Genomic DNA, 25,036 nt, shown 5'->3' on the forward strand with positions numbered 1-25,036 from the left:
GAAAAAAAAAAAAAACTTGCTATAAAACAAGATAATACACTTTGATGGGTGTTTAAAATGCAACATGTACTTTACCTGAATAACTAGAGATGGACCTCCAGCTACAATTTCGGGAGGAATCTGTGACAGAGGACAATTCTCGATGCTCATAATCTGCAACTTTGTGCACAGTGCCAATTCAAAGGGCAAGTTGTGCAGAAGTGGATTGTCGTTGATGTATAAAGTTTCCAAAGACTCTAACGTGCCGATTTCTTCAGGAAGATAACTCAGGTTGTTCTCTCCCACACTCAGGTGGGTCAAATTTATTAAATGTCTGCAAGCAAAATTTATTACTTGAAAACAGTATTTGCCACTTATGTAGGCAACAATTATCTTCAATTTCTCAAAATATAAAATTTCATTTATGTTTCTATTAATTTTATGTATAAAATGCAAAAAACTGGTCTCTTTAAATATTCAGTAGTCAATCTATTATTAGCTATAAATATATTTTGACCAAAACATCAAGATCTACAAATACCAAGTTAAACTATTCTACTAACAGATAAAATTTTTATATTAACACCTTTGCAATACAACTATCTTGAGAAAAGCTCAAGTACAAAATATCCTTTAGGGACTCCTTGGCTAAGTGGAATAGTCATTGGCAATTTGATCTGATTTAATTTTAGCAGGCAACATGACATCAAAACATTGAATACAAAATCATTATTTAATGATGCTATCAAATTTCTAGACTAGCCTGAGAGCCTCTTATAAATTTAAATGTTCTGCAAAGAATAACTTCTGGAATAAATGGAAAAATACCACTGCTATTGCAAACACCACCTTTAAGGACCTAGGCAATAATTAACATGCTATCCTCAACAAGAACCTTAGAGGTCCATTGATTTATAAAATTCTCAATACTTGGTGAATCAATTAGCAAATATTCTTTTCAAGGGATGCAATAGGCATAATATAGTGATACTAAAGGGCCAAAAAACCCATTCAGAGCAGCTGCTTTTCAAGGAGACTAAACTTTCACCACCTCTTTCCCACTGTTATCCCTATATCGACCCCTTCACTACGATGACGTCAGGATATGTCAAAACGTGTCTGGTAATACACACCATGACTTTGAGATATGTCATCTTCATCATTATTATTATAATTATTATTATTATTATAATTTTATAAGCTACAAAACGTATAGCACATGGGTGTATATTATACAAGTTTACACACTGGGAAAATTCACAAAAAAAAATCTCCTCTCCCTACTATTAGCCCCTCCTCCTCTTTAACCTACCAACAAAGTTTTTGTGATTCTAGCCTTTATTTTCTGAATATGTAAGAGCTATTATAGATTATTTTTGTTACCATACAATAATAACACCACTCTTTCTAGCCAATGGCCATATTCTCTATCTGAGGCATTACTCAAACCCCCAACCCCTGACACCCCTAGGTAGATGTGTCATCCTACCATCAACCAAAATACTTGCGATTCTAGTCTTTATTACTATGTAAGGTCTAGTTTAGTGTATTCCCATCAAACCTGACTACCAATCAAAATACTTGTAATTCTAGTCCTTATTCATGATTATGCAAGGTCTCTTTTATTGCTTGTGTTATAGTGTTCAAATCACAGATGTTGTCTCTCTGCCTCTGACTATACGTCCCACTCAATACACAAAAACTTACCAGTAATACAAATCGTTGACTGAAGACAAGTTACCTCTTTTCTAATTCTATTCCTTATTTCTCAACTATCATTTCTACAAAACGATATCATTTTAATGTCTTATATATTTCATATTAGTATTGTTCATTGTTTTCTCAAGTTAGCCTAATGTCCTTATTTCCATTTATTGCCATTATGCGCAATATCATCATGTTCTTACACGGACAGTTTTTTTCTAAGCCTGTGAAATACTCAAAACAGGAATGATCTAGTTCATAGAGAGTTGGTGACAGTCACATGCATGGGGAAATGGCAGACAGATGAACAAACCTTATGCCTAAAGAAAAACCTCTTGAGATTTACCTTTTTTCTTATTCTATTCCTTTGTTCTCTACTATCATTTCTACAAAACGATATCATTTTAATGTCTTTATGTATTTGATATTAGTATTTTTCATTGTTTTCACAAGTAAAAGTTAGCCTATTGTCATTATTTCCACTTATTGCCATTCTGTGCAATATTCGTCATGGTCTTACATGGACAGTTTCTTTCCAAGCCCGTTAAATATCAAAAACAGGAATGATCCAGTTCATAGCTAGTTAACGACAATCACACGCATGGAGAAATGACAGACAGATGAACAAACCTTATGTCTAATGAAAAAACCTCTCTCTCTCAAAGGGAACTCATCACTGAGTCATATCCAGTCATGAGTCTTACTACAGAATCAGAGCATCCAACACCCTGATGATAACCCACATAGCTCTACTTTGGCATCAAGCAGAATGGTTCCCGGACCTTCAGCATCTTCTAGTAGAGCTCCCAAGAGAGCTAGCGCCATGACCTGTTTTACTCAAACAACCACAGCAAATATCTTTCACAGGACTGTTCTGTCTCTACGACTTCATGTCTGGAGACTAACTAGCCCCTCACTCACTCACTCACACTCACTCAACTAAAAGAAGGGAAAATTCTAAAAAAGTAAAGACTAAAGACGTAGTAACTGGATAAAACTGAAGGAATACACCAAGAATTTAGAATACAACAAAACATGCAACAGATACACAATGGGACTCCTTTGCAGAAATGTATTTAGAAAAAAAAGGGGATAAATGTATACGGCATAGAAACATTTTACCAAATAAAATTCGACAAACGAAGTGGTTCAACAGAAATAGCTAAAGCAATAAGAAGTAGAGACAGCAAACATAAATCAATGGGTCCACAGCCTTCAATTCATGAAATTTCTGAGCGCAAGAAGTTAAGCTGAAAAGTATATAAACTAGTTAGAAAGGCTAAGATCAATGAAGAGAAAAGAGTGGCTACAGCTATAGAAAACCCAATAGAATTTTTTGCATATGTAAACAGTAGAAAACCAACTAAAATCAACATTAGCCCAAATAGAGTTGGAGGGTAATCTTATAACAAATGATTTGGAAAAAAGCTGAACTGATGAATGCATATTTCATAACTGTATTCACTAGTGAAGAATCAACGAACCTCCCCGAACCAGCTATCAAATATGGAGGGCAACAACCATTATATAGTCACCTTTACAATGGATGATGTGAAAAAAAAAAATAAAAGGACTCAATAAGTCTAAGGCAACAGGTCCAGAAGATATTCATCAAAGAGAGATTATAAAAATAGAAGAGATAACCTCCCTTTTACAAAATGTTCCGAAACACAACCAACAAACGAAAGGCACCACAAGGATAGAAACTAGGCTATGTTCCTCCAATCTACAAGGGACCAAAGAAGAACCTGGCAAGTAAAGACCTGTGCATTCAACTTCAGTGCCTTGCAAAATTTTTGAATCAATTATAGTAGATTCAAAAGTAGAACATATTGAGAAAAACAATCTTTTTATCGACAGCCAACATGGTTTTAGACAACAGAGATGATGTGTGACAAATCTTTTGGAATTTTTCCACAATATGTTTAGCAATTATGACAAAAGCAGAACAATAGACATCATATACCTAGATTTTCAAAAGGCTTTTGACAAAGTTCCTCATAAAAAATTAATGGTCTAAATTAGAGCACTAGGCATCATCAACAAGTGAGCTGAATGGATCGAAGATTGGCTAACAAACAGAAAAGAGAGTTTTAATCAATGGAGAAGCTTCAGAGTGGGCGGCTGTTACAAGCGGAGTACCTCAAGGATGCGTCCTTGGACCATTGCTATTTCCAATCTACATTAACGACATAGATTTAGGATTAACTAGTAGAATAGCCAAATTTGACGACAATACCAAATTAGGCATAAATGCTGCGAAATCTGAAGTTGTAGAAGCCTTAGGACAGGATCTAGTATTCTGAAAATGGCAAATGCCTTTCAACTGTAGGAAATGTAAAATCATACACAGTGATTTGAAGTTCACCATAAAGCATAAAAGCTGAAAAGAAAGCACAGAAACTAATAGGCTAAACCAAGACACAATTCAAATACAAAAACAAAGACACTGTTAGAGTTCTCTTGCTTGATGGTGCACTCAGGCACAATATTCTATTTATCTTCCTCTTATTTCGTTCAATTATTTCTCTTCCTCTTATTTTGTTAAGTTTTTATAGTTTATATAGAAAATATTTATTTCAATGTTGTTACTGTTCTTAAAATATTTAGTTTTTCTTTGTTTCCTTTCCTCACTGGGCTATTTTCCCTGCTGGGGGTCCTGGGCTTACGGCATCCTGCTTTTCCTACTAGGGTTGTAGCTTGGCTAGTAGCAATGATGATGATGATGATGATGATGATGATGATAATAATAATAATAAGTCATAATATTAATCATAACAACAATAATAATAATATAAATAATAAAAAATAAATAAATAATATTATTATTATTATTATTACTAGCCAAGCTACAACCCTAGTTAGAAAAGCAAGATGCTATAAGCCCAAGGGATTCAACAGGGAAAAATAGCCCATTGAGGAAAAGAAATAAGAAAATAAATAAACGATATAAGCAGTATTGAACAATTAAAATATTTCAAAAACATTAACATAAAAACATTTCATATATAAACTATAAGAGGATCTAGTTTGAACTTTTGAAGTTCTACTCATTCAACTACATGAATAGGAAGAGCACTCCAGAACTTGGTCATAGGTGGAATAAAACTTCTAGTAAACTGTGCAGTATTACTAATAAACTGTGCAGTATTAAGCCTTATGATGGAGAAAGGACTGACTATTAGAATTAACTGCATGTCTAGTATTACGGAAAGGATGGAACTGTCCGGGAAGACCTGAATGTAAAGGAAGGTCAGAATTATGAAAAATCTTATGCAACATGCATAATAAACTAATTGAACGACGGTGCCAGATATTAACATCTAGATCAGGAATATGAAATTTAATAGACTAAGTTCCTGTCCAACAAATTAGGATGAGAATCAGCACCTGAAGACCAGAAAGGAGAACAGTATTCGAAACAACATAGAATGGAAGAATTAGAATAAGTCTTCAGAATAGATTGATCACCAAAAATCTTAAAAGACTTTCTCAATAAGCCAATTTTTTGTGCAATTGAAGATGACACAGGACTAATGTGTAACTCAAAAGTAAACTTGCTGTTGAGAATTACACCTAAAATTTTAAGAGACATACAAAGTTAATGAAACATAAATGCTGATCTGAATTTTGAGGAGCCACTGTCCTTGACCTACTTACAATCATACTTTGAATTTTGTTAGGATTCAACTTCTTACCCCATAATTTGAACTATGCACTAATGTCAGCTAGATCTCTATTAAGGGATTCAGCAACCTCCTATCTACATTCAGGAAATGGAATTCATGCAGAGAGTAGCATTATCTGCATATGCAACAAGCTTGTTTTCTAGGCCAAACCACCTGTCATGTGTATATAGTATGAAAAATAATGGGCCAAGAACACTACCCTGAGGAACACCAGATATCACATTCCTATACTCACTATGGTGCCCACCAACAACAACTCTTTACAATCTATTACTTAAAAATTCAATAATGATGCTAAGAAGTGATCCCTCCACTCCCATTTTTTTGAGTTTGAAAACAAGGGCCTCATGATTAACACGGTCAAAGGCAGCACTAAAATCAAGGCCAAACATACGAACATCCTGACCACAATCAAGGGATTTCTGTGCAACACCGGAGATTGTAAGAAGGGCATCACATGCTCCAAGGCCTTTACAAAAACCTAATTGCAAACAAGGGAACAGATGATTACCTTCAACAAACCTAACAAGACGTTTTGCCAAAAGACGTTCAAAATCTTTAGATAATATGGGAGTTATGGAAATTGGGCGGTAATCAGTGGGACTTGGGCTACCGTAAACACATTTACATAGTGGAGTAACATTTCCAATTCTTCAACAAGTGCTAAAAGCTCCTCTTCTAGCTAACTTGCGCAAAATAACAGACAACTTTGGAGCTAAGAAATCTGTAGTCTTTATAAAAAAAAGGAAAAATACCATTTGGGTCTACACCTCCATAAGCATAAAGGTCTATCAACAAAGCTTTGATTTCACAAGATCTAAAAGCTAAACTAGTTCGTTTAGCCTCAGAAAAACAGGATTGAGTAAGTTTGAGTTTTCATTACCCTGCTTACTGTCAAAAACATCTGTCAAAAGGGTTCCCTTTTACTTTGGACAGTGAGTGACAGAGCCATCTGGTTTAAGTAAACGAGGAACAGTTGCATCTACAACAAAGAGTGCAGATTTAAAGGTAGTCCACCACTTAAGCTCCTGGGTTGTACCAGAAAGTGTTTCTTTTATGGTTAAATTGTATTCCTTATCAGTTGAAGTATAAACTCTGAGCAAAAGCTCTAAGCCGAGTAAAATTATTCCAGGTCAAATCTGATCTGTTACCCTTCCAAAGATGATAGGCCTCCTGCTTCTCCAAATAAGCACGTCTACAATCATCATTGAACCATGGTTTGTCCTTCACTCGGTACTTTAGCACACGAGAAGGGATACGCCTATCAATTATGTTGACTAGATTCTCATTTAAAGGGACAACAGGATCAAGACTACTATATAATTGTGACCAATTCAAGCACAAAAGATCATGCAAAATCTCATTCCAGTCTGCTTGAGATTTCATATAAATCTTACGACTACAGGCTGCTCAGTCTTTACTACTAATGAAATTAAGGCATGATCAGATGTCCCAACTAGACAACCAACCTTCCTTGTCATAACGCCAGGGGAGTCGGTGTATGCGAGGTCCAAGCAGATACCAGACCTGTGAGTAGCTTCAATTATGATTTGCTCACAGCCTGATTCAGAGGCAAAGTATAAAGCTCTTAAGCCATGGAGATCGGTAGGCGAAACAGAATTTAACCAATCCCTATGATGAGCATTGAAATCACCAACAACAAAGACAAAAGAGGCCTTTCTATCATCATCTTGTATATTAGCCATGATGGTAAGAAAATCTAGGACAGAATCATCCATGTCTGGATTCTGGTAGATCGAACACAAATAGTTGTTATGCCTGACACAAACTTTTATTACCTGAATCTCATGACAACCACATTCTTAGCAGGACTTATGAGAAACAGGGTATTCAGTCCTAATATACACCGCATTCCCCTGGCCCTAGGGATGGCATCGCACTTCAACATTAATGGCTTCTTAAAAAGTTATAAGGAGCTACAACTGTGCACATCACTAGTAAGATCCCATCTAGAATACAGTGTCCAATTCTGGGCTCCAAGTATACAGAAGGATAGATATACAAACTAGTCTCATCAAAATAGTTCCACCACTAAGGCAATTCGGATATAGACGGAGGATGAAACGTTTGAGCTTATTTTATCTGAAAACTCGACAACTAAGGGCACCGTTAATACAGGCATTCAAAATTCTTAAAGGGACAATAAATGTAGATTACAACAATCTATTCACACTTAGTACAAATCAGTCCAGAGGTAACAGATACAAACTGGAATTGAAAGGATACAACACCGCTCAATGTAGCAATATCTTTACATACAAAATAGGAAATACTTGGAATAGACTTCCAGCGGATGTAGTGAACAATAACATGGTAAATGAGTTCAAGAAAAAGTTAGACAAGATCATAACAACTCTCTAAATGCTTAAACTAAATTGGTCTACCAAACGGAGTCTCTACAGCGGGGTTAAAATGTCTTTGAGACATCCAAAATCCTTGTAAACACACACACACACTCACTCACTCACTCAAAAAATGTGTCATCAGTTTTTTGTTTATCGTATATATACCTTATAAATTAATACCTTATAGAATACTTCTTGTTTCAAAGGAAACAAATGGATATTTTCATAACATTTCTGTATAATGTTAAGTCCATTGTTACTATAGAGTTGTTTTATATCTTTTGACGGCTATCTATCGTGGAATTATCAAGGAATAACATATTCACTTCAATAAATATGTTTTTTTTTTGTTTACACAAAATCGAAGTACTTTACCATAACTTATAATTTTACATTATAGAATATTTATTGTGTCAAAGGAAATAAAAGGGATTTTGACGAAGGAAAAATCTATTTCTGGGCGAGAGACCTGTGCCGCCCAGTGAAATACTCCTAGGAATGCCAGGTTGAACCCAGCTCGCTCACCTATATAAGGTGTCGGTATAAAATACTGGGGCGTGATAATTCACAACCAGAGGTCTCGCACTATTTAGATATCTCCTCTTCAAAATCCCCGCCACAGCGAGGTGCCGATCAACACTACTACCACTAACCCAACCCACGCCAGTGACGTCACTCCTTTATAGCACTTGTTGTTATTAAGTCCAACATGTTTTTTCTCGTGTTTACCCTTGGATTTATCATTATTTTATAATCGATGGCCGATTCCCTAGATACCCCATCAAAGTTAAGTACTTTATCCATGAGTTTTAGCGAGATTGGGCAGTGTAACCTCTGCTTTTATTAATTGAGAAGTGTTTATATATGAACGGCGTCCCCGTTCTTACCGTTCATGGTTCGGCTCTGCCCTTTTTCTCGTTAGTTCGTCCGTCATTAATATTTGTTCGAACTTTTAGGAGTTTTTTCCTTACATTTATATAGTACACCGTCTTTATGCTTTCATCTAGCATTAATTTTATGTTATCCTATGATATCAGTGTTAGCGTTTCATCAAGGAGTAGGTTATGTTGGTATGCCTGCATTCGTGCATGTTGGTGGATTGCGTCACCATTGAGATTGTTTCGCTAGTTCTAGGAAGACAACCATCTCACTTATTATTAAACCTTTTAGTTTTATTACGCTCCACCTAGTTTTACATTTGGTTCGAGTGGGACTCTCGCGTTGTTTTTACTGTTCGATCTACCGCTTCAGTAACTAGGTTGGTACCCCTGCTTTCATCTGCTGATGGCGTCATGCTTCCTCCCCTACCACTCGCCCAAGTCCCTCTCTCGCCATATTATTTCTGAATGCCTAACCTTACTTACGAGATTTCGCTTTTAATTCATTAATTATGTTTATGTATTTGTGCATTGATATTATATTTATTGCTTTACTCCGTTATGATCATATTTTTGGGATTTACATGTCATGTTGAGGGGATCTCCAGTTGGTAGCCCTGTCTACCACTACGCACTGGTGATTCCCCGGTACCATTCCCCCCCCCCCCCCACAGGTTGGGGAGGCTATTCCATCTCCCCCCTCCAGTGTACACCCTTCCTCTCACTCGATGGTTGTTGGTTATGACATACGGGTCAAGTATGCTTGTTCCTCAGTCTTCCCTCAACGTTCCGACATATTGAGGACTGAGTGTACCCACGAGGTGTGACTTAGTCTCATTCATTCATACCGGGCGGTTTCGTCTCTCCCCCCCTCCCGTCGCCCCGATTGGCCATCGGTCAGGGAAGGGGAGGGCCGGGACCACCGGGGACTATCACACGTGATTAGTCGGTATAACTGCACCTTGGTGTAACCTTTGCTTTTAGCTCGGTATAACTGCACCTTGGTGTAACTTTTGCTTTTAGCTATGGTTGTAAGAATGAGCACTTATATTAGGAGTGTCCCCACCTACGGTACCTCCTGCTATTATCGTCCGCATAGGACTTATTAATATCCCATATCATTATATTATATTCTACATGAATCATTACCTTCGTCCCGGTACCTCCGGTTGGGTAGTGGGGGTTCCATTGGCTCCCCCCGCGCTCTCCCGTTGTACCCTCCCGTCATCAGACATCGGAGCCTCCGGGCTCTTAAATACAAGATCTGTTGACACTGACACAGTTTTGATTAATATCCTCCCTCCGGGAGCCCTATTCAATTACAGACATTAGTTTTAGATCATAACTGGAGTTTTTTATTTATGTATTTTAAGGATGTATCTTAAGTTACTTTAAGTTTACTTTACCAACCCTGTTCCCCGGCCCCGGGGGCCCCGGAACTAGTTATGATTATAATTATTCATCACTGTTTTTTTGCATCCTTTTTCATCCCTTTTTATTTTATACCTCCCTGGTAATGACGGGATGGTATATTCCTCGCTATGACAATATTATTTCATTGATAATCTTAACTTATTACGGAATTGTTTCAACAATGTCTGTTAACCCTTTTACCCCCAAAGGACGTACGGGTACGTACCTCATAAGCCATCCCTTTACCCCCATGGACGTACGAGTACGTTTTCTATACTTATGCGTAGATAACAGGTCTTGGCAGGCGTTGTATTTGAAATACAACGCTTTACTGTTGTGATGTTGTTCCTTCGATGTCTTGTCATCAATGTAACATGAATAAAAAGTTTCTCTGGGCCCAACAAGGGTCAAGATGGACCTTTAAATTTTCTTTGAAGAATCAGCTGATATTTCCTGTGCAGTTATTTTAGGTTGCAGAGATATTTACACAAATATTACGAAGATAGGACGCTGTTACCAGTGCAAGAGTGTGGTTTCGTTGTTCCTTCGACATCTTATCATCAATGTAATGTGAATAAAAAGTTCTCTGAGGCCCACAGGGGTCATGAATGACCTTTAAATTTTATGTAAAGGAAACAGCTGACCTTTTATGTGCATTTGCTTTAAATTTCATAGCTATTATTATCGAATAATTACGAAAAATGGTTCCGTTGCCATGGTAACACAATGTTTTCATTGTTTTACAATGCCAGATCCCCACAGAGGTCAAGATGGACCTTTAAACTTTCTGTTATCAATCAGATTATTTTTCTTTGTATTTTTTGAGGTTTTTCATAGTCATTTATACAAATTTTACAAAAAATTGTCATCATTACTCCTGCGTGACTATTGTTTGATTGTTCCTTGGATATCGTGTCAACAATGATGAATGAAAAGTTTCCCTGGGCTCCACTGGGGTCTTGATTGACCTATAAATTTTCTTTATAGATTCAGCTCGTATTTCATATGCAGTTTGTTTAGGCTTCATAGCTATTCACACGAGTAATTACTAAAAATGATTTCGTTACCATGGTAACGATGTGTTTACGTTTGCGCCACGGCGTAGGGAAGAAGTTCCCCGGAATGAGCGTAACGCTCTTTAAATCTCCGTGTCTCGGAATTTAAAGGTCCGAAAGCAGCTGATTTTAGTTGTTATGCGTTTATTTATGCCTACCATGATTATTTTTGTATATTTTTTGTTGCTATTTTGCCGAAACTTTGAGTATATTTCTTATTTCTTGTCGTCATCCTTGCTCCCGGGGAAAAATAAGCCTCCCTCTGCCATTGTCAGACAGGACAAACAAAGACTTTTAAATTTCCTCGTCTTGTGATTTAAAGGCCTCAAAGCAGCTGATTTGAGTTGCCATGCGGTTTTTATGCTTATCATGATTATTTTTGTATATTTTTTATTTCTATTTTGCCGAAACCTTTAGTATATTATTATATTCATCGCCGTCATGCTCATTCCCGGGCCCGGTCTCTAAGAACAACGTGTTGGCTGGGTGACTCGGACGAAGTAATTAGTTCAGCTGTTGACTTTGTGAGAGAATCTTGGCTTTCGTGCGTTATCCGTCAATTTTGCGCTTTTACAGCCTATTCTAATAAGTGATAGTGCTTTATACCTTTTTAGAATATTCCTCTTTATATGTGTGAAGGCATTTGTTGGATAAAATGCCTAATGGTCAAGAAAGATCAGTGTGAATGAAAAATTCTGTGATTGATGGCAACTCAAAGTCTCGACCTGGGAGACATGTAACTACGATTTGAAAGGTTGGTGTTGTGTTTATGCATGTATGTTTTCATATTATTTCAAGTATTCTATAGGAATACATATAGTATATATATATATATATATATATATATATATATATATATATATATATATATATCGTATACATATTCGTTTGAAAATACGTCGATTTATTTTAGGCAGCCACTGTGTATATTTGAAACTGACTTTGCTGAGAGAGAGAGAGAGAGAGAGAGAGAGAGAGAGAGAGAGAGAGAGAGAGAGAGAGAGAGGGAGATTGCAAAAGTTTCTTTCTTTCGGTCATAACTAACCTATGCTTAGAGGAATTTTATTATTTTTTTTTTATTTTTGAAGAAAATTTATTGAACTTTCTTATGGCATGTGTGAAAATAAGGATAAAGCAATGTAAATAGTGGGTATTGTTAGATGAAGTTAGGCGATGACAAACTTTTTTTTTTTTATCGTATACATTCCAATAAATAACAGAGAATTCTCATTACAGATACTTGAAAATTATACCATCTTATGGACAATTTATTCAGCTATAAAATTGTATCTAATAGTTTGTAGTTAGAAGAAATGAATAAGGAAAAAAAATAATAAAATGTGCAAAAGCTGTAAACCCAAATTTCTTTACCGCAAGTAACGAGATTTAGGTTTTCAGTTTTTGCTCGTTTACTACTTTTTTCCATGTTTCCTCTCGTTTAACTACAAATTCTAATATACGATTTTATAGCTGAATAAATTGTCTATAATATGGTATCATTTTGAAGTCTCCTTGAGGAGAACTTACTTTGCTGTATCGGAATGTATACGATAAAACATAAAACATTTCGTCATTGCCTAACTTCACCTAACGATAGCCACTATTTAGATGGCTTTATCCTTATTTTCGCATATGTCATTAGAAAATTCAATTAATTTACTTCAAAATAATAAAAAAAAAAGAAAATTACTCTAAATATAGGTTACGTATGATCGATAGAACGAAACTTTTGCAATCTCCGATTTTCGTTACTTGCGCTAAGGAAATTTAGGTTTACAATTGTTGTGGGTATACTATTTTTTTTTCATGTTTTCCTTCTTTTAACTACAAACTATTATACACCATTTTATAGCTGAATAAATTTACTATAAGATGGTATGGTTTTACGATTTCTGTGATAAGACCCCTCTGTGCTTTATCGGAATGTATACGAAAGAATATAAAAAATTTCGTCATTGCCCAACTTCATCTAACAATAGCGGCTATTTATATTATTTTCTTTATACTTTTGATAACTATATTGAAAACTTCAACCTTTTTCCAAAAAAATTAGACCAATCTGACTTCTCTAAGATGAAAATTGAGGCTGTGGGTGCGATTTGAAAAAAATAAGTCGAAAAGCCCTTCAAAACTGAAAATGCCTGGGGCTTAAAGCACGGAAGTTTCCAAGTACGCCGGGGGTTAAAGGGTTAATTTTTATAATTTTTTCCCCGGTTACTATACCGGTTCGAAATTTTGTTCATAGCCTTTTGTCCCGATTTCATATCGGTCTATTTTAAGAATCCGGAACACCCAGATCTTTTTAGGTTATTAACCTATTATGGGATACTCACGTATCTGTATTTTATTCTATACTTCCCAAGTAGCGACGGGATAGTGTATTTCAAGCTATGACAATATTATTTCATTGATAATCTTAACTTATTATGGAATTGTTTTAACAATGTCAGTTTATTTATAAGTTTTTCCCCGGTTACTAAACCGGTCCTAGAGTTGTTCATAGCCTTTTGTCCCGGTTTCATATCGGTCTACTTTAAGAACCCGGAACACCCGGATCCTTTTAGGTTACTAACCTATTATGGGACACTCACGTATCTTTATTTTATTCTATACTTCCCAAGTAGCAACGGGATAGTGTATTTCTCGCTATGACAATATTTTTTCATTGATAATCTTAACTTATTATGGAATTGTTTTAACAAAGTCAGTTAATTTATAATAAGTTTTTCCCCGGTTACTGTATCGATCTGAAATTTTGTTCATAGTCTTTTGTCCCGATTTCATATTGGTCTAATTCAAGAATTCGGAGCATCCGGATCTCTTTAGGTTACTGACCTGCTATGGGATACTTATGTATCTTTATGTTATTCTATACTTCCCCAGTACCGACGGGATAGTATATTTCGCGCTATGACAATATTATTTCATTGATAATCTTCACCTTTTATGGAATTATTTTGACAATGTCAGTTAATTTATGAAAAGTTTTCTCCCCGGTTATTATACCGGTCCGAAATTTTGTTCATACCCTTTTGTCCCGGTTTCATACCGGTCTATTTTAAGAATTCGGAACACCCGGATCTTTTTGGGTTACTACCCTACTATGGGACAATGTAGGTGCCCCTGTCGTTACTATCTATAATTATAACTTCGGATATAATATTTTGGGATTTTCATTTTATTTCCTTTGTGATTGATCGATTTAAACATTTATTCTCGATCTATTTATTTTACATTCCCAACGGAGTTACCTTGTTCATTAGTAACGATATACCCTCTTTCGGAGCTCGCAGTCTTCCATGACTTCTACCTTGGCGACTCTTTAGATCTGGGTTGGCGGGTTGGCCTGGAGTGTCAGGGCAAAGAGACCCTGTGTCTCTTCCTTTTAGGGTTTTCAAGGAAGCACGTGGCTGATGTCGGGCCACGTCCCGTTGTCCCTAAAGTTAAAGCTACCTGCCAGCCCCTACCAAAGACTCACAGGTCTTCCAAATCACCAAACCAGTTAAGACTTCTCTTGGGTCGAGAGCGAAGCCCGGCCTGAAACCTACGACCCCGGAGGCTCCCTTCGATCCGGCAGCCCTTTCAAGATTGATGCATGGCCTCTCGTGGCATGGTTAGTTTCAACCTGACCTTTCAGAGGCCAGCGACCAATCCCAGGGATGAGGTAGAAATTTATTTCTATTTGAACACGATGTTGTGTTGATATTTATCCATATATATACATATATATATAATTTACGGACCTCTGTAGCTCACTGGCTCAAACCTCGTGTCACATACAGAGTCACCACGAATTATATGATGAAAGATTCCTGGTGCCTCTGTGAACTTGACAATTGAATGGAATTATTGCCCATTAGGGGGAAGAGAGAGTGCTAAACCAGATAGCCTCATACAAGGTCTCATTTGTTATGGGCTACCTCAACAGCACAATATATCATCCCGGATGCCTCTAAGCTCCCGGAATTCGTCGAAAGCAATCCGTGGAAGGCGGCCTTGCGCTCTCCCTTCAAAGATGGTATGTTAACCATCGAAGGGTTTGGCACCCGGACTGTAGAAGATTTTGAATTCTACCCGCCGGGTCTACAGTTCCCTCTCTCTGGTTTCGCATGCCTTACCGAGGAGACACTCGTAAGGTTTGACAAGGTCCCCAAAGAAACCAAAATGTACCCAAAGGGGCAGGCTCAGTCCACCTGGGTCCGGCCCTTAAACGAGTGGGAGTGTGTTAACACTACGTTAACACCTCACAAGAGCCCGTACACGATGTTTCTAGTGGAGGAGTAAACCCCTACTCCGTGTGTCACTAAGATATCGGACCTTGCTCAGCAGGCAATAAACGAGGACAAGCCGTTACCGCAGCTGAAGGAAACGCATCCGACCTCCCTCCTGTCCCTGGGGGATCACGATTGCTGGACTAACGCCCCGGCGACCTTCACATCGGGTAAATTAAGCACTGACTGTGCTCCCATTCAGTTCAGTGAGTGGCTACCCAGGCTTCCGGAATCCCTGATATGCCTCGAGCTCGAAGCCTGTATGCGCCTGAGTAGACCTATCAACTCGGCTACAATGGCAGAAAAGACCTCTTTAATGTATGAAGAAGAACCACTTTTTAAGGTCTTGACGAAGTCATTACTTCAAACCTTACTGTCTGATTCCTACGACTTCTTTGCGGCCAGATGTCGTTGCTGTAGGCATGTCTTGTCTGAGGCCACTATCAGACATGAGCCTAACAAGCTCATTAAAGCCCCAGTCTGGAGCTGCTAGGGTCAATCAGAGCCTCAAGGTTCGATGGGCTTAGTCCCCAAGCACAAGTTCGAACCGGCCAGCAACCAATCTCGAGGTAGAAAGAGTCTGAGATCTTTCCATTCCTTCCAAACCGGCGGTCCCAACAGGTGGTTCAAACCATCCCGGTGGCACAAGGGAGTCAACCTTTCACTTCGAAGGGTCAACCCCAACAGCAATACGTGCTGGTTCCTCAGTTCCAAGTAGCAACTACCTCCTATGCTACTTCCCCAGCCCTTAGGCCCACCTTTGAAACTCAGGGTGCTTTCCAGGGTTACCAGCGCCCCAGAGGCGCTAGCTCGAGAGGAACTTTTCGCAACAGCTACTCTCGAGGCCGAGGAGGTAAATATGCAGCAAATCATTGGGAGTTCTCAGGTAGGGGTAGGACTTTACATCTTCCGGAACCGTTGAACGTTCAACATTTGGGCTTTCAGTATAATTTCCAAAGGTCTGGGGTGGAGTTGGATAGAAAGGCCCCCTCCACCAACCAGTTTTCATCAACATCCAACGGAAGAGCTAGTCTTATATGAAAACGATCTATTGCAAAAGGAAGCAATAAAGACAGTAAATCGTTTGTAATTTCAGGATCACTTGTTCAGCGGGCCAAAGAAAGACTCAGAATAGCGAAGAGTAATCCTAGACCTGTCGCTTCTGAATTCTTACATTTAATGCGACAAGTTTCACATGCTGACCATCTCTCAGGTGCGGACCTTGCTTCTCTGTGGGGCCGTCACCTCCTCTATGGATCTTGCAGACGTTTGCTATCATGTTCCGAAAGCAAGGCATTTTCGTCCGTTTCTAGGCTTCAACTAGGCAAACTGCCTCACAGCAACTACAGAGTGATAATCTCTTACAACAGTTTTGGTTCCAAATCAACTTCGAGAAATCTCCTTTGGTCCCGAAGACAAGTTTCAATGGTTAGGATTCAATGGGTTCTATGCTCCCACACTCTGTCTCCCAACAGCCAAGAGGAACGATATAGCAAAACACAATACGTTTTCTCAAAGACAAATTGTCTTCCAGAAGAAATCAAGAGAGAATCCTGGGTGCCCTCCAGTTTGCCTCAGTAACAGATATACTACTGAAGGCCAGACTGAAAGATATAAGCCGAGTATGGTGCTCCAGGAAAACGAGTAATATCGAGACAAAGGGCTCGACTCCAACCAATTCTGAAGAAAAGACTTCAACCATGGACAAAGGTCAAAATCTGGCAAATCCGTTTCCTTACAATATCCACCCCCAAGCTCGTCATTTACACAGACGCCTCCTTAACAGGCGGGGGGGGGGGGGGGGATACTCTCAGTACAAGAAAGTCCTGGGACTATGGTCGACAATATTCCGCCAACTTCATATCAATGTTTTAGAGGCCATGGCGGTATTTTTGACCTTAAGCAACCGGCTCCAGCCAAAAACCAACATATCAGGTTTCTTCTAGATAGATAGTGGCGGACGCACTTTTGAGGACAACTCCGCTGGAGTCGGAGTGGTCACTAGACCCAAAGTCCTTCAGTTGGATTCTTTCTCAGGTTCCGGATCTCCAGATAGATCTGTTTGCAACAAAGTCCAACTACAAACTAGAGTGCTACGTAGCTCCCAGCCCGGATCCTCGGGCTTACGCCACAGACGCAATATCATTAGTCTGGAACACTTGGGAGAGAATTTACCTATTCCCACCAATAAATCTGTCGATGAAAGTGTTAGACAAGCTCAGGACTTTCAAAGGCCAAGTTGCTCTAGTAGCCCCCATCTGGCCTAAGCACAACGGGTTTCCCCTTCTGGTGGAACTGGGTCTCCACCTCGACAGATCCCCAATCCAATACTAACACAAGCAGTACAACTCGCTGTGTGTTAGCTTCCTCAAATTCAGAATGGATATTTTCAGTACATTTCTGTAAAACGTAAAGTTCATTATTACTAATCAGTAGTTTTATATCTTTCGATGGTTATTTATCGTGGAATTATAACGGAATAACTGTCACTTCAATGAATATAAAGATTTTTTACACAAAATCTGAGCGCTTTGCCATTATTTAGAGAAAATTACATAAAACAAATTTTTTTTTTCAAAAATTATTCTATAATCACTCCACAATGAATGATAAATTATTTTGGTTGTTTATGGGGACCGTCCTCCATGCCATGAATTTTTGTTTTCTAATTATTCAAAATATATAATTTCTATATATGGTTTAGACATACAGTATATGATACCTTCATCATATAAAAACTTCAAGTCCTTTGATAAAAAAAAATCATGATTTTAAAAAACCTTTTAGGTACATTTTCTCCACTAATATGACACCAATCATTTTGAAAATCATACCATCAAAACTTCTTTATAAATCAAATAATTCTGTGTGACAGATTTTTTATTTTCCTTTTTCTTTTTTTTAATAATTTTTTTCCTTAATTTTCTTTGTCTAGTCATAAAATATCAATGAAAAAGGAGAAAATGGAAAATCAAAATTCTAGTACACAAAATTGTGGGATTTTTCTTTTCCTTTTCAATGACATCTTTCTCTCTAAAATCGAACAATGTACCCAAGTGTGAATAAGTACGTTTTTGAGTTGAGTTCCCAAAGATTTGCAACAAATTTTCGCTTCTTTTCTTAAAGAAATAAAGATAACATTATTATGATAACCTTACTTTGTACTTTTATTGTTTATACCTACATATACGCACCCTAAACAAGGTATTTAAACCCTAAGTTTACTATTACACTTGGCGTAAGGTTGTCATGAGTTGCCAGCGGCCTCTCATTGTTGCCAGAGTTTTAGTTAGCATGTTTCAGCTTTGTACTCTTATTAATGCTTCCCTATCTTCTTGGTACTTTTTTCTTGCTCTTTGCTTACTTTTTGTTCTTTCTATGACCTTAGGTAACATTAGCCTTACTATAAAGTTCCCAAGGACGTGAAAACACAATGTACATACAAACTGGAAGTAAAACACATGCATTATAACTTTTATACGTCTCTGGAAACTCTGGCTGCTGTTCTCCTAGCTCGTAGTTTTCGTTCACCTACCTTCTACCAATGCCATATATTTCTGCCAGACGTACAAGATTTCAAAACATAAGTGAAAAAATCGCTATATATATGCAAAAATAAACACACAAGACGATTCTGTCAAACTCAGTCATGCAGAAAACGCAGTAAGGATGACATTGTCATTTAAAGACCGCTATATCTTCATTATTTGTAAAAACAATTAGCTGAAACTTCTGGAGAGCATGTACAGTATGTTTCTGCATACATAGAAGCAATAAAACTATTTTCAATTTCTGAAAGTTGGTATGTCAAAACAACTTGGCAGATGGTACCCTTAAGAGTGAAATACAATGGAGAAGAATGCAACCTTTTGAAAAAATTATCATCAGCAGTAAAACAAACAAACAAGGAAAAGTAGCTTATTAGAGAGTAAGTGAGCAAGTATAGCCAATGGTGACAAATCTCTTAGCTTTAGTAGTTGAACCACAGCCTCATAGAGATAGGGTAAAGGGGTTGGTTGTCTGATGCACTTTCTCCAGACCATCCTTCACCTTATCTCACCATCTAATTCTCTGCTTCCTTTTCATCTCCCCCCTAACAGGTTCCTCCTCAACAAGTCCTCATACCATCTCAGTAGTGACGCTCTTATCACCGATCATTTTCCAAGCTTTCAAGCAGTGATATTCCCATAATCCACCTCGGCATTCTCATTCCTGTTCTCTCAAGCTTTGCTTCCTCTTTTTGTCTTGAGAGCCCACAATTCTGATCTGTTCTTATTACTGTGCTGTAGATCATGATTTTTAGCTTGGAATGGTATTTTCTTACCACATACTCTCCCATTACCTCCCTCCATGTACCCAAGGCTGCTTTTATCCTATTCTTAACTTCAGCCTCCCATCTTCCCTCCTTACTTATGGTAGACCCCATGTATATAAATTGATCCACCTCTCTTACAATTGAGCCTCTACTTTCATGAATGGCTATCCTGTTCCTACCTTCCTTACTACTCACCAATACCCTGTCTTATCTGCATTTACCCTCAAGCAGTTCTCCATAGACTTGTGCCACTCTACAGACTTTCTCTGTAATTCTTCTTTATTGTCAGAAGTAATCATAAAATTATCTGCAAATTGAAACTCCCACAACTCCCCATTTGTGATCTCTCCACTTAACCCCTTTCATGACCACCACAAATAAAAACGGGCTCAATACAGTTACTTCAAAGGTTTCAATTTCCCCTATTGATATTATGACTTTATTCCTTAGTTCTTTTTTAGATCATCTCGACCACTTTGACCAACCTCTCTGGGACTTTTCCTCAAGCATAAAAAAATCACTTCTCTTGGGATACTATCATAAGCCTCCTCTTGATCTACAAAAAATAGATTGTGATGACAGCAGTCATAAACTATGGAAGCTTTACAGCTCTCAGTAACTGATGTTGAGAATGCTGATTTTGACCGAGAAAAATATGTCATATGCCAAGAGAAGACCCAGGAAAACGTGATTAGCACTCCAAACGGATGCAAACAAATACGGAAAGTAAGTGACATTCAAAATGACTGTAATGAAACTTATAAAACTTGTCGCTGTAAACAGTGACTTTTATGCACTGTATTACAAAAGAAATAAAACTCATAAGACCAGAAAAATTTAAAGGTCACGTGATCTACCATGGGACTTTCCACACAAGACACTTCTAAAATGCTCCGGAAAATGTTTAGATGGAAGTGTGGTAGAACATGAATGGCTTGAGACAAGGATGTTTGGCCCAACAGTGATCCAGAACTCTACTAAAAATGGCGGCCACCACAGACGCTTACTGGAGGGTCAACAACTACTAGCTGAAGCAATGCAATGCCTGCTGCACAAGGAATTCTTTTTTTCTAAAATTACTCAAGAGGAACTACAAATACTGGACCAATTGAAGAGAGGTACAGCCTCCTGATATATATATATATCAGATGCCAAAGACTATTGACCCAGTTCCAGACATCATCCAAGAAACCATGTGATTGTACTTTATCTGTTGCAAGCAGATTGAGAAAGGTCCTAGGAATTGAATCTAGAGGCAATGCAACATGCATTATTTATTTGATGCTTGGGATTCTACAAACTACCTTCACTGGAGCTCAGTATACCTTGAAGATATTCAGAACCTATCTCACTAATCCTTCCGTCTTCAGAACTTCTCCGAGGGCCATTCCTTCTCAATCAAGGACAAACCTGATCAATTTTCAACAGAGGGCGATGGACAAAAGCTGGAGCAGACATCAGGCATGCTAAACAGAAGCAATACATTGCACCAACCTGCTTTATTCAAAAGCATAGGCGTTTGCTATTGTGATTGTTGTAGCTGTTTCTGTGTATTGCCTCCGCCATATTTTTGTCTTTCTGTAAATTACAATAACATCAACTATAGTTGAAGTTTAGTAGTGATAGCGGTACAGTAGGATCTCGAATTATGCAAGAATTTCGTCGATCAATGACCACGCATAAATGGAAAATCACACATAAGAATAATTCCATTAGGGCCACGGCAAACACTAACTTGACTATCCAAATGTGTTTACTACCCATTTTAAATACATTTTATGTACTATACTGTATTTTTTCTAATGTTAAATTGTTTTTATTAAAAAATCAAACATCTAAAATGTTTTACACTTTTAATAACTTGCAAAAGGTTAAAATTACAACCAGGATGGGTGTAAATACTGTATACAGTATTTTCCCTTATAACACGACCTAAAATTAAGAAAAATTTTAATAAGTTCAAGTCGTATCTATTGTATAAGACAACTGATGATTAGCAAAACCATCACTGTACAGTGGTACCTCTACACACGAATTTAATCCGTTCCAGAACCAACTTCAGATGTAGAAAATGTTCGGATGTAGAAACAAATTTTCCCATAAGAATACATTGAAATAGGATTAATCCGTGGTTGAGCCCAAAAACCTATGATAACTTCTTAATAAACTACTACACATAATTTTCCCATGAGAATAATGAACACTAAATTAGATAATAGACATGTAAATAAGAAGAATAAACATGTAAATAAGAAGAATTAGCAAAAAATGATAAATAAGAAACGGGTTTTTAGCGTCACTTTACCTTAGAAACTCCAGCACAGGGGTTGTTAGTCTTGCTACGCAGAGAGGAGACGGACGGGCGGCGAGGAGGTAGAGAGGTTAACTACGATAAACGTACACTACCGTAACTTATTCTAACTTACACTAAGTGAACTTTAACATAACTTAGCTTTTTTTTTTTTTATATTCTATTTTTTTTTTTTTACATTTTCTTTTTTTCTTTTTGATGATTACATAATTTTAATCACTATCACTCTCTACATTTAAAATTGACTTAATTTCTTTTGCTTCACTCTTTTCCGTTTTCTTTGTTTCACTTTCTTCCGCTTCACTCTTTGCCGTTTTCTTCGATTCACTTACATCCTCTTCATCGCGAGTTCGCTTCGCAGTTTTTTTAAAGAAAGCATCGATAGATAATTGCTTGGTACGGCTTTTCAGAATGTTTCGAAAGTGAGTTAGGCAAACATCATCGAATTGAGAAACTACACGACAAACCTGCAATTTCTTTGGATGGTATTTGTCGATGAAGTCGACCACATCTTGATATTTTCCTAACACCTCTTTTATTTGCGCCGAACCTAACACATGTTCTGCCTCCTCGCTCCCTTCCTCGTCATCACTCATGTGCTCCGACATAGCATGGAGTTCATTGAGCTCATCCGTGGTAAGTTCGTCGTGATGTTCGGCGACGAGTTCCGTAACGTCATCTGCGTTGACCTCCAGACCCATGGACTTGCCAAGGGAGACGATTTCCTCTACGGCTTCCGCTGCACCGACCACGGGATCAGGTTCGGGGTCAAAACCCTCGAAATCTCGGGGAGAAACTGCATCAGACCACAGCTTCTTCCAGGCAGAATTGAGGGTCCGTCGAGTTAATCCCACCCAAGCCTGATCTATGATCTTCAAGCAGTGCACGATGTTGAAGTGGCCCCTCCAAAATTCACGCAAAGTTAAGTTGGTGCTTTGTGTGACATTAAAGCACTGCTTAAATAAGTGCTTGGTGTACAGCTTCTTAAAATTAGAGATGACTTGCTGGTCCATGGGCTGGAGGATAGAGGTGGAATTCGGTGGAAGATACAGCACCTTTATGAACTTGAATTCATCGAAGATATCATCTTCAAGTCCGGGGGGGGTGAGCGGGTGCATTGTCAAGGCATAGCAGGCACTTTAAAGGCAATTTCTGTTCATCAAGATACTTCTTCATAGAAGGGCCGAAAACTTGGTTAACCCATTGCACAAAGAATTGCCTAGTGACCCAGGCCTTCGAGTTGGATCGCCAGAAAACATGAAGCTGATCCTTATCGACGTTGTGTGCTTTAAAGGCCCTAGGGTTCTCTGAATGGTAAACCAGTAAGGGCTTGACTTTAAAGTCCCCGCTAGCGTTGGCACATAGGGCAAGTGTCAACCGATCCTTCATTGGCTTATGCCCAGGCAATTTCTTCTCTTCGGCAGTGATGTAGGTTCAACTCGGCATCTTCTTCCAAAACAGCCCGGTTTCATCACCATTAAACACCTGCTGCTCTGCGTAGCCTTCTTCCTGCACGATCTTTTCGAAGTTCTTGACAAAGTCAGCTGCAGCCTTTGTTTCCGCACTAGCAGCCTCTCCGTGGCGAACAACTGAATGAATCCCGGACCGTTTCTTAAATTTCTCGAACCAGCCACGAGATGCTTTGAAATCATCTGAGGAAGGCTCGGTTGAACTCTCCCTAGCATCACCCCCAGAGCTCTCCTCCTTCAAGTCCGTAAAGATGGCGTGCGCCTTCTCGCAGATAACGGTCTCGGTGATGGTGTCGCCAACGATCTCTCTATCCTTAATCCACACTAGTAGAAGTCGTTCCATCTCTTCTATGATAGGGGTACGGCGTTTTGAAATTATGGTGATCCCCTTAGAAGGTTTCACTGCTTTAATAGCTTCCTTCTGTTTAAGGATTGTCGAGATCGTCGACATATTACGGCCATACTGTTTAGCAAGTTCACTCACGCGGACGCCACGCTCATGTTTTTCAATAATTTCCTGCTTAATTTCTAAAGAAAGCATTTCCTTCTTCCTTTTCTCACCACTACCACTACCACTGGCAAAACTAAGCCTTTTAGGACCCATACTTTACGTAAATTACCGTTAAAGGATGCACGTAAAAAATCACGATTAAAACAGAGTTAATAGCAGAACGCACAGAGCACAACCGCAAGAAGCCGACGAGAACAGAGGACTGACCCAAGACCCGCTAATTGAGCGTCCCTCCGAGGTCGATGTGCTGCCTTCTATCGGCGGAAATAAAAAACACTTCAGGCACTATGAACACCGACTACGCGTACGAGTATTGTTTACTTCGGGTGTCGAAAAAAACATTCGGGTGTAGTCGTAACGTGTTCGAATTGTACTTCGCGTGTCGAAAAATTCGGATACAACCGTACGACGAAAATTGCTTACTTCGTGTGTTGAAATAAAATTCGGGTGTAGAGTCAAAAATTTGCTCGAATTTACTTCGGATGTTGGAAAATTCGGATGTAGATACGTTCGTGTGTAGAGGTTCCACTTAGACTCGCTTTTGTTATATCATTGAAAATCCAGGCGATTTTATATCGTTCCCTAAACATGCCAAAAAGCACAAATAACGGAAACAATTGTTCTATTTGCGTTCATCTCTAATCATAACGAAGAAACAAATGGATTTACACATCTGTGTTTAGGTTATTTGCCAGGTATTGATTACAGTATATGAAGATTATGTTATTACGTATGTAGTTACTTAATTGTTCTTAGAACTTCAAAATAAATGAAATGAACGCGTGTATATAATGTTTCTTTCTAAACACGGCGCCTATAATGGAAACCTTCCGTTTGTTTACTATACGCTCCATCTTTGATCATAATGAACAAACTACGCATTAACCACAAACGTTCAAGGTGATAACTAATGATATTAAGAGCTTTTAGTAAATATGTTATTACAAATATTTTACTTCCCGTATCCATATAAATTCCTACATACGTAACAAAACAGGAAAACCATTTTGTTTGCGTTTAATCAACAATAGCAAACTGCCGCTAATGACAGTATGATAATTTATGATAATTCTAA

General features: G+C 38.2%; 1 protein-coding gene across 1 annotated transcript in view; it reads right to left on the bottom strand.

Moving 5' to 3' along the window:
* Positions 1-25,036, bottom strand: part of Sur-8 (leucine-rich repeat protein shoc-2) — a 293,723-nt gene that overhangs the window by 16,942 nt on the left and 251,745 nt on the right. The window contains exon 7 of the mRNA XM_068371791.1: positions 76-313. Coding sequence (XP_068227892.1) covers positions 76-313 — 238 coding nt within the window. The remainder of the gene's footprint in view (positions 1-75; positions 314-25,036) is intronic.

This window comes from Palaemon carinicauda, chromosome 4, assembly GCF_036898095.1.
Source record: "Palaemon carinicauda isolate YSFRI2023 chromosome 4, ASM3689809v2, whole genome shotgun sequence".
Lineage (NCBI taxonomy): Eukaryota > Metazoa > Arthropoda > Malacostraca > Decapoda > Palaemonidae > Palaemon > Palaemon carinicauda.